Source organism: Mycteria americana, chromosome 1 (genome assembly GCF_035582795.1).
Source record: "Mycteria americana isolate JAX WOST 10 ecotype Jacksonville Zoo and Gardens chromosome 1, USCA_MyAme_1.0, whole genome shotgun sequence".
Taxonomy (NCBI): domain Eukaryota; kingdom Metazoa; phylum Chordata; class Aves; order Ciconiiformes; family Ciconiidae; genus Mycteria; species Mycteria americana.
Window position 1 is genome coordinate 65,558,413 of NC_134365.1, and position 13,048 is coordinate 65,571,460.

Sequence of the window (13,048 nt, forward strand, 5' to 3'; positions counted from 1 at the left end):
TATATTTTTTTATCTCTTTACATCCCCCTGCTCTTACTTCTATTGATTTTCTTTTCTCAAAAGATTTTGGGTTTTTCTCAGAGGAATCACTTGTTGTTTAAGTGCTTTTTCTCTTCATCTTCCTAAAAATGTTTTCCGTTCATGGAAGCTCCTGTCGTCCTCTTTCTGTCTCCCCTCTCCCATCTGAAAGAGGCAACACCACTGCATGAGGCAGTACAATGCTCCCCAAATGGTTCATGGTTGGGAAGGTGGATAAAGGCAGCCTGATCTAAGCAAAAGGTAGAAATTTAGGGTAATTTGCACAGTTCTTCATGTGAATGAAGATTTCTCCACAGATTTTGTTTATCCCATAAAGCTGGGATGTGCAAAAAGGTCTTAGAGTTAGATTTCTAGCTCCTGTTAACTCTTGAGACCTCAGCTTAAGGCCACTTTGGTTGCAAATGATCTTCAGAAAAAAACAGATTAAGCAGTTTCCTTCTAGGCAAGGGGGAGACAGTTTAAATAGTTGAACTGAGCAGGCAGCATAGCATTAGTGAAGATGAGGGCTGCGTGGAGATCTAGCAAGGAGAATCATTATGGCATATGAGAAGAGATTTTCTGGCTTCCGGGTAAGTTACTTTGTTCAGCTAGTGAAACTAATATTTTAATAGATAGTAAATATTTTGGAAGTCTGGCCTAGATCAACATATTGGAATAAATTCTCTCTCAGCTCACTTTCAGTTCTAACAGCTTTATTTTAATGCCAGATTAATTTTCGCTGCAAACCAACTTTCCGAGAAGGAGGCTCCAGATCTCCAAGAGAAGTAAGTAATGGACAAATGATGATTGCTTTTCATTTGGCTTGTGTGCTCATCCACATGGTGTGGAACTGCAGCAGTGCTTTTAGATTCAGAGGAGTCTTAGAGTATTGGTTCCCAGTGGGACATGTTCTTCTCCCCAGAATAAATGTAAAATGAATTCTAGCTGAAGCACTCCATTACTTAAACCGACGGAAACCATTTCATCTTTCTGTTGTCTCTTTTCCCATTCATTCAGTTATTCTGTCTCTTTTTCGGGTAGCATTTTTTTTTTTTGTTCCTGACCTTTGAACTAGTATTTTTTATTTTTCTCTATTTCTCTCTCCTTCTACTTGCCTCTCCCTTCATTTATTTTCCTAGAAGTATCTCTAGTGTCCTAAGATTTTTTTTTAGTAAAAAAAAAAAAAAAAATCAAACATTCAGAAACCTTATGGTTTGCTTCCAGCTACTGTATAAATTCAGCTCCTTTGAAGGTACTGGGTATTTACTGTTATTATTGATATATTTATGTATCTGTCTTACACAGTTAGAAGCCAGTGTTTCAAAAACACCTCAACTTTTATAGTTGATTTGATGGCCAGGTTGCTCTTAGCAGAGGTAGCTCAATTCCCTGCCACATCGGTGCTTCAGCGCTGGCTGGCATAACAGCGTGGTGCAGGCGGACCCCTTCTAACTCCCTTGCCTGCACAGAAAGAGGGGCAGCAGTCCTGCTCACCCTCCTGCCTCTTGCCCACTGCTTGCTGCCATCCAGGATGTAAGCGGTCCAAACGAAGATAAAAGACTGCTTCAATGACTGTTCCTTCCTCCCCTCCTTCCCTCCTTCTGCATTGACTTGTTATTTTTTGCATTATAAGGCTGTATTTCCAAGCAGAACAGAGCGGGGCCCTGCATTGTGGCTGGACCCAGCAGTGTTTGGGCACTTCTGTGCTCTGTATTTAAGTGTTGATTATCTCCCCGTCATGTAATGAACTTTCTTCTTTTTGTAGAAGAGTACTGAGAGAATAGTTCTGGCCACATTTCAACATGGATAAAGAACACCATCTTGTCCTTACTCCTCCTGCAGTTTTGGTTGTGTCTGGGGTTTCCTGCGGGGACTGCTGCGTTCTCCTCCAGAAATGATTGCATTGACTGAAGGGACCTCTCCTTTGGTGTCTGTAAACCAGTTTCACACAGATGGTACCTTTGAGTGCAAGCTGTCATTGCTTCCTATAACATTTTTTTTTTTTGTCCTTCTTTTGCAGAACTTCGTCCGACACCACTGGGTGCACAGGCGGAGGCAGGAAGGGAAATGTAAGCAGTGTGGAAAGGTAAGATTTCCAGTACAGAACAAGCACAACACTGGGCACTTATGAATTCAGGGTAGTCAGGAGGTCCTTCTAGTCACTGAAATTTTTCTGTCCTTAACACTTGGCCTCTCTTAAGCAGAAAATGACAAGCCTGATACGTTGAGTGGTAGCAGCCCTGATTCCCACGTGGGAAGAGAAAAGGCAGCTGCATCTGCAGGAATGAGCTCATCACATGTCCTGGGACATTGTGCTGCACTGGCTGGTGAAAATGAGGAGGAGGAGGGCTGTGGCTCCTTGGGCTTCTTTTTTTGTGAAGCTAACTCTGTGCCAATATGGTGTTCTCACAGTGCCGTCCTCTGTGCCAAAATTATGATGGCCTATTTTTTCAGGCTTCTGGAAAAAGAAAGGCTGTTGCTTTCTTTCTGCCCTGGCAGACTCCAAGATTTGTGAGACTGTTTCATGTTTCCTCTGCTGCATCGATGGTAAAAGTTTTTCTAAAAAGCTATAAAAAGTGGTAAGAAGTACCTTAGCTACTGAAGACCTGTCTTCTGAAATATTATGAACCCCTGAAATCTGTTGAGAGATTTAAAAATTAAATTAACACAGGGGTTTAATTTCCTTTCTCTAGCACTATATTATACTCTTGCCTCCTTCTTAACATCAACTAGTAAGAAAGACTGTGTCTCATCTCCATGGCACAGCACTTAAGTAGGAGGAAAATCAGATTTGTATCTGGATACTGATGTAGATCACTAGCTACCAGCTGCAACAAAGCACGCAATAAAAATGTGATGCCCTTTTATGCAAGTAGCATGCGAACAGTGCAGCAAGGCACTTTACGTGCAGCATTCTTATGGTATGACTTTGCCGTGATATTGCCTTTCTCCTCTGCCATTTTGGCCTGGATCTCCCCTAGAGGCATTAGGAGTTGATTTTGCAATGGGAGTACTTACTGCCTATTATATCAAAACCTGTGCTGGGTATGTTCACGTGGACAACATGACCATTCCATCCTAAAACTCCTATCAGCCCTGACTGATACAGAGAAGTTGAGAGGAAATCACAGTTTGCCCCTTAAATAAGAAATATTCGGTTAAGACCAACATGGGTGTATTGTAGTAGAGTTCTTCTTGTCAAGAAACAGAAAGGATTAGGGAAAATGATAACAAGAAAAAAAAATCCCATTATATTTATTGGCCAAGCAGTCTCCTATTATAGCAAAATACTTGTCTGTCTCACACTCTGCTGTTAAATTTCTTATACTGCTGAGTGAGAACCATCTTTTATATTCTTGTCATGCAAGAAAAAGGGAAATATCATTGAAATGGAATGGCACTAAATTTAAAACAATAAAAGGAAGTCTTATTCATGGAATACCTAATGATTCTGGTAGATGTCATTGTTGTGTAATATTAGTCCTATCCCATGTCTGGAATTGGGTGGTTAAATATTTTAATGGTCATTAATAATAGTTCGAGTAAAGAAAGTAGAAATGAACATTTAGGGATATACCCATCTCATGCTTCAAGTCATAAGCCAGTGGAAAGGAATTAATGCTCCCGAACATCCTTAGCATGGCTCTGTGGTTTTATATTTTATGTGCCTTCTGTGCCACAGTTGACACTTCCTGAGAGCTGGAGAACAGAGGTGTCTATGTCAGTGTTTCAGCTCAAATCAGAAGTGCAATTTGGAAGAAATTTTCCTGATTGTCATCACTTACCATGGTTCACACGTGGAGCAGTCTTGCAGCAAATGAACTGACTTCCTTTTAGATTAAACTTAATTGAAAGTTAACTCTGCAGCTACTAATGGGCATTCAGTCCACAGGACCAGACCATAGCTAGTCAAAAATAAAATTCTCTGAAAATCCTTGTGTATAGTGTCCTCAGTACCACCAGAGCTTGTGCTCCCACTGTTACACGTCACTTGCTAGCACAAATACAGATTATATATGGTCTCATCTGGACTTCAGTTTTCTTCTCTTCTCCTTCCCAGGGGTGATTTCACTGCTGTACTGCAAAAGTACCATATGCAGAAATCGGTGCCAGGGAAGGGGGGCTGGAAAGTCTTGTTCAAAATCTTACTTAGTGCAGTGGAGCCAAATGATCCGTTTCTGTCTACTTGCTGTGATGATTCCCCTTTTTTTTGGAACTGGAGACTGATAGAAGGATGGCCATATCTTGTAAGACAAAGTATCGTTGAGCCCAGTATTCAACAGTGGCTTATTATGGAAAAGCGTAAGTAGGGGCAGATGTTTAATGACGCATCCCCAGAGCAGTCTCCTGGCCTCTAAGAATTTTTGTCCAATGAATTTCCAGGTGCCTTTATATTTAACAGCCTATGATATTTTTCTCTCCTGTGATCTTGTCTAGTCTCTCCTTGAGTTCCTGTTAAGTTGTAGCATTTACAATATCCTTTAGCAAGGAATTCCCAAACTTAACTACATGGTATGAGAAGAACCACATTTTGATTGTTTCAAAGCTGTCACTTACTAGTTTTTTCTAATGCTCCATAGCTCTTGTGTTGGAAGTGATGGTAAATAAAAGCTCCCAAACTGCATTCTCTACACCATTCATGATATTTAAGAACTCATTTCTTTCTCTTGCAGGCGAGAAAGAAGATAGTTTTGTGGCTTTTAGCTGTTATTAGCTGTTTGTTACCTGGGATCATCGGAGAAATTGAGATATTTTTTTTTTCTTTACGTAATACAACATAAGAACATTCAGACCATGTGGCCCAGCATCCAGTCCCTGACTGTGTGCAGTAACAGAAGCTTAAGGATGAATGCAGACTGATCTTTTCTTCGTATACTTCCAGCTACCAGTGGCTTAGGGATTTTCCGAGACTAAGAATGCATCTGGACCATCATGCTAAACAGACACTTTATTTCATTCTACTTTCTGAGGTGTCCACTATACACATGCAGTGTGCAGCTACGGTGTCTATCTCTTTTTGTTACTGGTCCCTTTAAAGGCCTGTGGATTGATGCAGAGCTGTATGTTTTCCCTGTATATAATGGCAGGATTGAAATTTCTAGCAGTTGAAATGCAATTCTAGTTCTTTGCTATTTTAGCAGAGGTCACAATCCAAGTGCTTCTGTTGCTGTCTGTATTCGAGTGGTAATAATACTTGGCTCTCCTACAGTAATGTTGCATTGGAATATCTCTGAGAGCATTAAAAAGGGAATAAATATCATAGGAAAATATGTGCAAAAATAAATTATTAGTAGCCCTAATACTGATGTGAAAATACTCTTTAATAAGTACATTTGAGAATATAACCAAATCATGCTGGAGCTAGTAATCCCTATGTGCTCTGTTTGTGTGCATGGGTGTCTATGTTAATGTGGACTTTGATCCCAATTATTTAGACAGATTGTAATCACCAACACAAGCTGGGGATTCAGGTGCTTTTTTCCTCCAAATGTATTTCCTCTGGTATGCACAACTGTGTATTTCTGCAGGAGCAGCTCACAGCATGGGATTTCATGTGTTGTACAGGAATTGGGTGCCAGTGAGTCAGGGCTAATCAGGTACTGTTAGACTGATATTCTCACAAAGGTGAAACTAATTTTCTATCCCAAAATTTCTAAATTTGTGCAGAAGACCTCCTTGAATGACCCAGGAACAAGATAGCTGAATTTTAGTTTTCCTTCTCACTGAGAGAAGGCAGAAGAGATGATTTCTGGTGGAATATGGGGGGCTCCAGTGTTTCAACCTGATAGTCCCCATCAAATCTCACTGTGACCTGCAGTGCATTGCTTTATTTCACCAGTTCCTTTATTTGTAAAGCTAGCTTTCAAATAATTGCTATCTTACCTCAACCATGTATCCTTAGGAAGAATTAGCTGACATTTGTAAAGCAATTTGAGGAAGAAAAGTGGTGTTTCATTGCTACTTATCATTAATATGTTTTTATTGCTGTATCATTTTCTCTAATTACTCCCTAAAAGCCAAATGGCTTACTGAATAAATGAAAAACGGTCCATCCAGAACCAGACAAGCTGCTCAGTCCATATGTTTAAAATACACCACTGATGGGTTGTGGAATTAATGTACTGAATTTTAGGTTTTATTAGTGGAGGTTTTGGGAGAGAAGAATTTCTCCCCTGCTTGTTATAAAGCTGAATAAAACAAAACATTTTATGCCCGTGAGGGGCTGAAATAATTTTTTTAATATACTTTGGGTCAAGAAAGAGTAAGGTTTGTAAGAAACATTAAGAAGCACTAGTCTAAGTTAATGAGAATAGAGCGTTTCGTCCAGCATCAGACCTCCGTTCCAGCACTCGTATTATCATACTGTCACTCTGTTCTTGTGCCCACACCGAATGGCAGGCTAGATCTGCCCAGCCAGAAGCAGCTGGCCAGCTTATCTTTGTGAAGCCATTTGACCACAGTCCATTACTAGACCTGAATATGCCAGATCGCCATAATTATGAAGAACCTACTCATTGAATTTCTCTGAATGTAAAACCTGAGGCATTAGGGGAAGGATTTAAAAAAAAAAAAAAAAAAAAAAAAAATCTAGGCAGAGGTGACACAAGCCTCTTTAGGAGTAGGCTTTAGTTGGTGGTGTGGTCCATTTGGCAAGCTGGTTTGAATACATGCTGGGGACACCTGAAGAAGTAGCTGCAATGTGCGCTTCTGCATGGCAGGCAGACAGGAAGAGCTTCCTCCTCTTCAAACTATTGATAGGGTTGTCCTCAGCTACCACATAGGGACAGATTGTAGCTCAATCCCTCACTTAAACAAGACCAGTGCATCTCTGGATGGGTTTTTGGTTGTTCATTTAATTCTCCTTCTTGGTGTGCTTGACACTGTCATTGCACTGAGCACTAACAGGCTCATTTTTCCTGCAGGCATCCATCTTCCTGTTCATTTCCACAGCAACTAGGATAAGATGGACCGTAATTACAGAAGCTTTAAGGAAATGTCCTGTTAGATGTTACTAAATCAGATTATTGTAACTTTGCACTGGGTCTTGGGTATTGCCCAGCATGTAGGAGATTTAGGTAAAACTCAGCTTGTCAAAAAGAAAACTGGCTCACAGTTTCATGACTTGGTAGAGCGACTTTCAATTAGAAAACTCTGGGTGGTGATGTACTACTTAATGTAAGAGAGGCCTGATAGAAGCCAGTGAATAAAGCATCTAGATAACTGCAAATCCGAAATAAATCGAAGCAGTGAAGGTGACTATGATAAACTGTTCAACAGAGTTCTGGACTTTCCATCTCTGCAGACATTAACCCAAATCAATTTTTTTCTCTGGCTAAAATAAGCTTTAACTGAACACAAATTTTCAGGCTGTAACTCCATTTACTATTTGTTGCCTGTGTTATATGCAAGAAGGCTGTATATGACCCAACGGTCTTTTCCAGCCTAATTTAGAGCAAAGCGATATGTCTGCTGAAATTGCATTCTACAAAAACTAAACTCTTCTGTGGGAGGATAAAATCTCATATTTGCTGGTAATGGTGTGTTTTTATCTTTAAAACTATAAAGAAATATTTTCTTTTATATCTGTTTGATTTTAATCAGACCATCTTGTTTTTTGGAGCTTACTGAAAAGATTTTGATCTTAGTCAGCTTGATAAAACAATAAACAATTTCCCAATCAGAACATTTCCACACAGACATTGTAGTAGATGCCACCCTGTATTTAAAAAACCAAAACAAAACCAACAAAAAAAATAAAGAAAAGAAAAAGGAAAAATTGAATTCTTGTTCATATTTAGATCAAAAAAGACTGCAATGAGAGAATGTTCTGTTCAACCAAAAAATCTGAATCTTATTCAGGTCTGTAGAAATCCATTGAAATAGGTGTTCCTTCTCTGCTTCTCCCTTTCCTTCTTTTTAACTACAAAAATTAAGAAAAAAGCACAACATTTTGGAGAAGTGTCTTTAAAATGTGTGTATGAAAATGCTCTAGTTGAAGAACTTTCTCTGAATCCTGTCATTATTTTATCCCTCCCCAAATGAGGGATATCTAAAGGTATCTAAGAGCAAAATGAGGGTATCTAAGAGCTTTGAGGCTGAACCAATGTATCTGACTGCAATGAACTGGTTGAGCCTAGGACAGTCACCTGGTAAGAGTTAAAGGTGTAAATTTTCTTACAGTCAGGAGGAATTTAATCCTTTCCTCTTGCTTATTCTAGGGCTTTCAGCAGAAATTCTCCTTCCATAGTAAAGAGATTGTGGCCATCAGTTGTTCCTGGTGCAAGCTGGCGGTAAGTGGACAATACTCAGGGAGACTGGTAGCAGCATCACTGAGCTGACCTCGCTGCAAGCAATTTCGTTTCTCCTGGCTCTCAGGGTTCCCTGTCTGTGAATCACCCCCAGTTTTGTAATTTCTGTTCCTTTTGCTCAAAGACACCATAACTTCACCTGGCTGGCATGAGTCCTCTAGAAGAGTCTTGCACAACGTAGTTGCTGGCTACCTCCAGCAAATGCCTTAGCTCAGAGAGCCAAAGGGCTCTTAATACACACAGCTGCATCAAACTAGGTTGTGGTCTTCAATCTGTGATCTGTGTTTAAGTAGGGGTGATTGGTTTTTTGGGGGGGTTGGGTTTTTTTGTAAGAAGGCATGGCTAGGGAAGATTTTAGTTATATGTTCCTGAAACTCCATGGTTTGAAGGACTTGAAGATGGTGGAGTTGAGAATGTTGCTCCAGTTTTTGTACCATCACCTTCTTCCTCTCCATGCTTCCCCTTTATCTTTGTCTTTCTTGGCCTCCTTATTGACTCTACTCTTTTCCTCTCTTCCAGTTTCATAATAAAGTCACCTGTTTCATGCTACATCACATTGAGGAGCCATGTTCCCTGGGGGCTCACGCTGCTGTCATTGTGCCTCCCACCTGGATCATTAAGGTGAAGAAACCTCAGGTAACTGCATGCTGATGTCTGTTTCTGAAGCTGTATGGCTGCGCAGGGCCAGCCTGGCTTCGCCGCTCAGTACTCCTTCCCTACGGCATGCTTGTTCAACCTGTCTCTATCCCTGAAATCCAGCATACATCCATGGTGATTATGAACCTGTATCCTCCTGCCCCTCCATCCAGCCCTTCAGTAGGTTTCCCTGTTTGGGATGATTAGCAACAAACATGACTTTTGTTCTGAGCAAATCCAGCTCAGATTTGTTCCTCTAACTGTGACTTCAGTGAGCGTACTGCAAGAAGTCCCCTGTGTTGTAGGCAGTCAAGCATGTTTCATTAAATAGAGCTGAGAAAATACAGGGAAAAACTGTTCACAAACATTCACTTGCAGCTTTTGTAATGGATGTGATATGTTTTAGACAGGATGCTGGCTTGTGGTGAACACAATAGGGAGAGAAGGTATCCAAAAGAGAGCTGGCCAAAAATTAAAAGGGGATTCCCATCATGCAAGAAGTATCTTGTTCTTTGAAAGTCTGTTTTCACTCCAGGTTGAACTGAAAGAAACAGACAAACACACACTGAACATATCAGGGAGCCAGAAATGCTCGTAAAACTTTTATTTCAGAAGCACTGAAACCAGTTGGCAGTTTTTGTTGGGTTTGTTTGGGGTGTGTGTGTGTGTGTGGTTTTTTTTTTTCCCTGAAATGAATAGTGCCTGGGACATTGAAACTTCACACTCATGTTTTTTGTAATTTTCTTCCATTGACAGGTATGCTGGTTTTATCAAGCAGTGATATGCAGTTCTTACATTAGTGTGCCCGTCCTTGGGAAGTGACCCAGGGCTTTCTGGCTCTATGTCCTGGTTGGCAGCAAGAAGCAGAGAAGTTCAGGCTGTAGGCAAGGCACTAAGACACAAATAGTCCCATGGAACTGGAAAAAGGTCTGAGTTGGGACACTGGTCAGTCTTTAGTTACAGTCTAGGGATATGACTCTCAGATTTGTGTGTGAGCAGCACTTCTAACAAGCTGGATATTAAAGATGGAGGCGGGGGGAAGTATAGAGTAATCAAAGAAGTTGACTGAAGAGACCACTGTTTCTCCATTAGGTGCAGAACAGCCAAGATCCCTAGCCACCTCTCCTCTGAGAAAAAAAAGCTTTCTTTGGCACTTGTTTTTTTGTTCCCCATACTCTTCTTTCGCTGTTAGTTTTACTCTAGCCTCCTCTAGAGGGATCTTTTTTCCTCTCTTGTTGAAGAGTCCTTGGCAGGGACTTAATCTTCTTGGCTAATTTTCAGCCCCTGTGTGTGGTATTTGGCACAAAAATGAGGCTGGCTCCTTTTCTGTGCCCTTAAAGAGACCATATGGCCCATTAGTCTTAAGTCTTTTTTGGTCCCTGGGCTTCACAGCAGACTGCCTGGAAGCTCTGCTTTGGGCATTAGCCACAGAATTGGTAACTTTAAGGGTTTGTGGTCTGGAGGTGGATCCATGAGGTAGAGATCTTTGGGCTGGGAACCAACCTAGCTGTTGCAGTCCAGACCTGGAAACTGGGTACTGCCAGGGTCCTTGGGTGTCTTAACTATTTAACTACAGCTAACCCCAGAAACATGGGAGAAGGGAGATAACTGATCTGAGAACCAGCTTCCGGTGGCCAGAGGTGCTACCCTCTTCCTAGATCTGATAAGGAAATGAAATCTTTTTTCACTCAGCACATTTCCAATTTATTTATCTTTCAAATTGTTTTAAATCACCATTTAAAAAAAACCAAACAACCTAACCAAAACCCCTTTCATATGCTTTTGAGTGTATTTTCTTACAAAAAAGGGAAGATTATTGAATATGTTATATCATCTTATGGCTTACCAAAACCCCTTTTTGTGAGCTGGCAATACACTGCAGTCACCATTCTCTTAACCAAAATCAGGAAAAGAATATTAAAATAAAAAAACCTAATTTTAATAAAAAGAAAACACATTAGTAAGTATAGATGTATCCATGTCTGACCGTACTAAAAGAAGCCTTTCTTCAATCTTTTTAATTCTTATTTAATTTTTAGTTTAAAAAAAAATAAAAAATTGACACTTGTAATTTTCTTTTGATTTGGCATTTGGTAAAAGCAGGGTACCTTCCTTATAATATTTTTAGAGAATTTTCTTTGTTGTCCATTAAGTTTTCAGAAAAGTTCAAATAAAAAAATAAATCTCATCCGGTTAATTATAATTCATAGGAAAAATGCTTTTAGATAAAGGTTTAAAATCTTACACCTTAAGAAAATGTTAACTTTGTGTGCCTGAGTCATGAATGGAGAGGAAGTACTTCAATCCAATATTCCCTTTCCATCATGTCTCAAGTCCTTGAAATTTGAGGTCAGTAGTATGCAATAACTTCATCTTGAGTAACTGAAGCATTAGATAGATCAAAATGATATTTAGCACAGACAGTGGGCATACTTTCATGAAACTTCTTAACAGGACCCATTGCAGTGCTAGTTCTGGGGAATGCATCCTTATTGCTCTAGAAAATAATGGTGCATCTTTCAGATGTGTTTTCAGATTTTTGGCAGAAGTCTTTCTTCTTTTTTTTCTTTTTTTTAGGAGATATCTTTCTCCCCTCCTGCTGTTTCTGGCCAGCTCTACTTCTGTGTATTATGACCCTCTTCACCCTATATGCATGTTTGATAAACACTATTGAGTATTGACTGCATTCAATCCACAGAATACAAACAAAACATTCAGAAATTTTTGTTAATTCAGATAGTAAATAAATGTGTAGACAGCAATCTGTTTTTCACATATTCCACAATCAGAATAAATTTGGCTAGAAGCCTTTTTGTTATAAATTATTTCCTCAGCTCTAATTAACTACTCGCATTGGTCACAGGCAACTCCTGAACTGAATTCCCTACTCATATGAAATTGATTTTAGTGGTGCCTTCATCACGTTTGCTGGTTGTTTCTTTTAAGCAAATAAGATGGCTTTTTGTAGCAAAACCTTGCCCTGATTTTTAATTTTAATTTTTTTTTTATTGCTACAAAAATGGTTTTCCATGCTTAGTTTGTACAACATGGGTCACCACCTTTCAAATATTGCGCTTGAATAAAGAGAACACTCCCCCTCTGATTACCAGCAACGTTGTGGTAAAGAAACATTATGGTATAATTGGTTAAAGACAAATCTCTGCTGATGACCTACATTCTAAATGGGGAGCTTTTGCTTCTTGCAAGCAATTGGTTGCAAGATGAAGAATATTCAGAATGGTTCAAATAGCTTTGGGATCGGTGGTAGCCCTGTATGTAATGACCCATTTACATGAATGGAAAACTCTCAGTATCTATTCCATGTTATTCATAATGTGAGCCACTTTTGCAACTTCTTTACTGATTTCCAGTGCTTCTGTACTGTGTTAGCAGCACTTTGATACCAGTTCTGATTTCCTGGGGTTCAAATCCATTCCATCTCCTAGTTTGTGAAAGCAGGTCACCCCTGTTGACTGGTGGTATTTTGTTATAGGTGAGGTTTGGTAGCCCAGGTGGTCTTAGCTCTAGGAATGGACTTGCTATGCCTATGTTGTGGGAGAAAGTAGAGAATAAGGAGGATCTGGCTGATTCAGTCTGTCTTCTGTTTGGGAAGGCAAAGGCAGTAACTGTAAAATTCCAGGGTTTTTTATGTTCAAGGTGAGTAAACATGGTGTTTTCTTCTCCTCCTCCTCTGAGGACCATGAAAAAGTGCTAGTGAATATTTATACTTCTGGGTTTATTTCTTTATTTCCTCAATTGCTGAGTGCAGCTGGCTTGTCTGATTGTGGTTTGTGAACAACCAGAAGATGGTCAAGATTCGCCTTCCCAGAGGCTGTTCATTATTTAAGTCATTTGAAGCCTAGCATGCTAAATGCCTTTGAAAATGGCTTGGAATGTTGTAAATGAAACGGTTAAAAGGGTCCATTGGATTTGCTTGAGATAGTCTGTGGCCCTCGCATCACCCAACACCATACAAAAAGGACTCCAGTTCTTCTGTTCATCTAGCTAAGCTTGCTTAGAACTATAGGGACCATGCAATAATACCAAAAATCTCTCTTTAAGATGGCCAAACTGACATCCACAAA

At 39.9% G+C, this 13,048-nt stretch overlaps 1 protein-coding gene across 3 annotated transcripts in view; it reads left to right on the top strand.

The window, feature by feature from the left end:
* The window catches only part of DGKI (diacylglycerol kinase iota), a 153,360-nt gene that overhangs the window by 20,846 nt on the left and 119,466 nt on the right, over positions 1-13,048 (top strand). For all 3 annotated transcript variants that reach the window (XM_075503567.1, XM_075503574.1, XM_075503559.1), the window contains 4 exons: positions 747-803; positions 2,039-2,104; positions 8,238-8,309; positions 8,847-8,963. In XM_075503567.1, the coding sequence (XP_075359682.1) occupies positions 747-803; positions 2,039-2,104; positions 8,238-8,309; positions 8,847-8,963 (312 nt within the window). The remainder of the gene's footprint in view (positions 1-746; positions 804-2,038; positions 2,105-8,237; positions 8,310-8,846; positions 8,964-13,048) is intronic.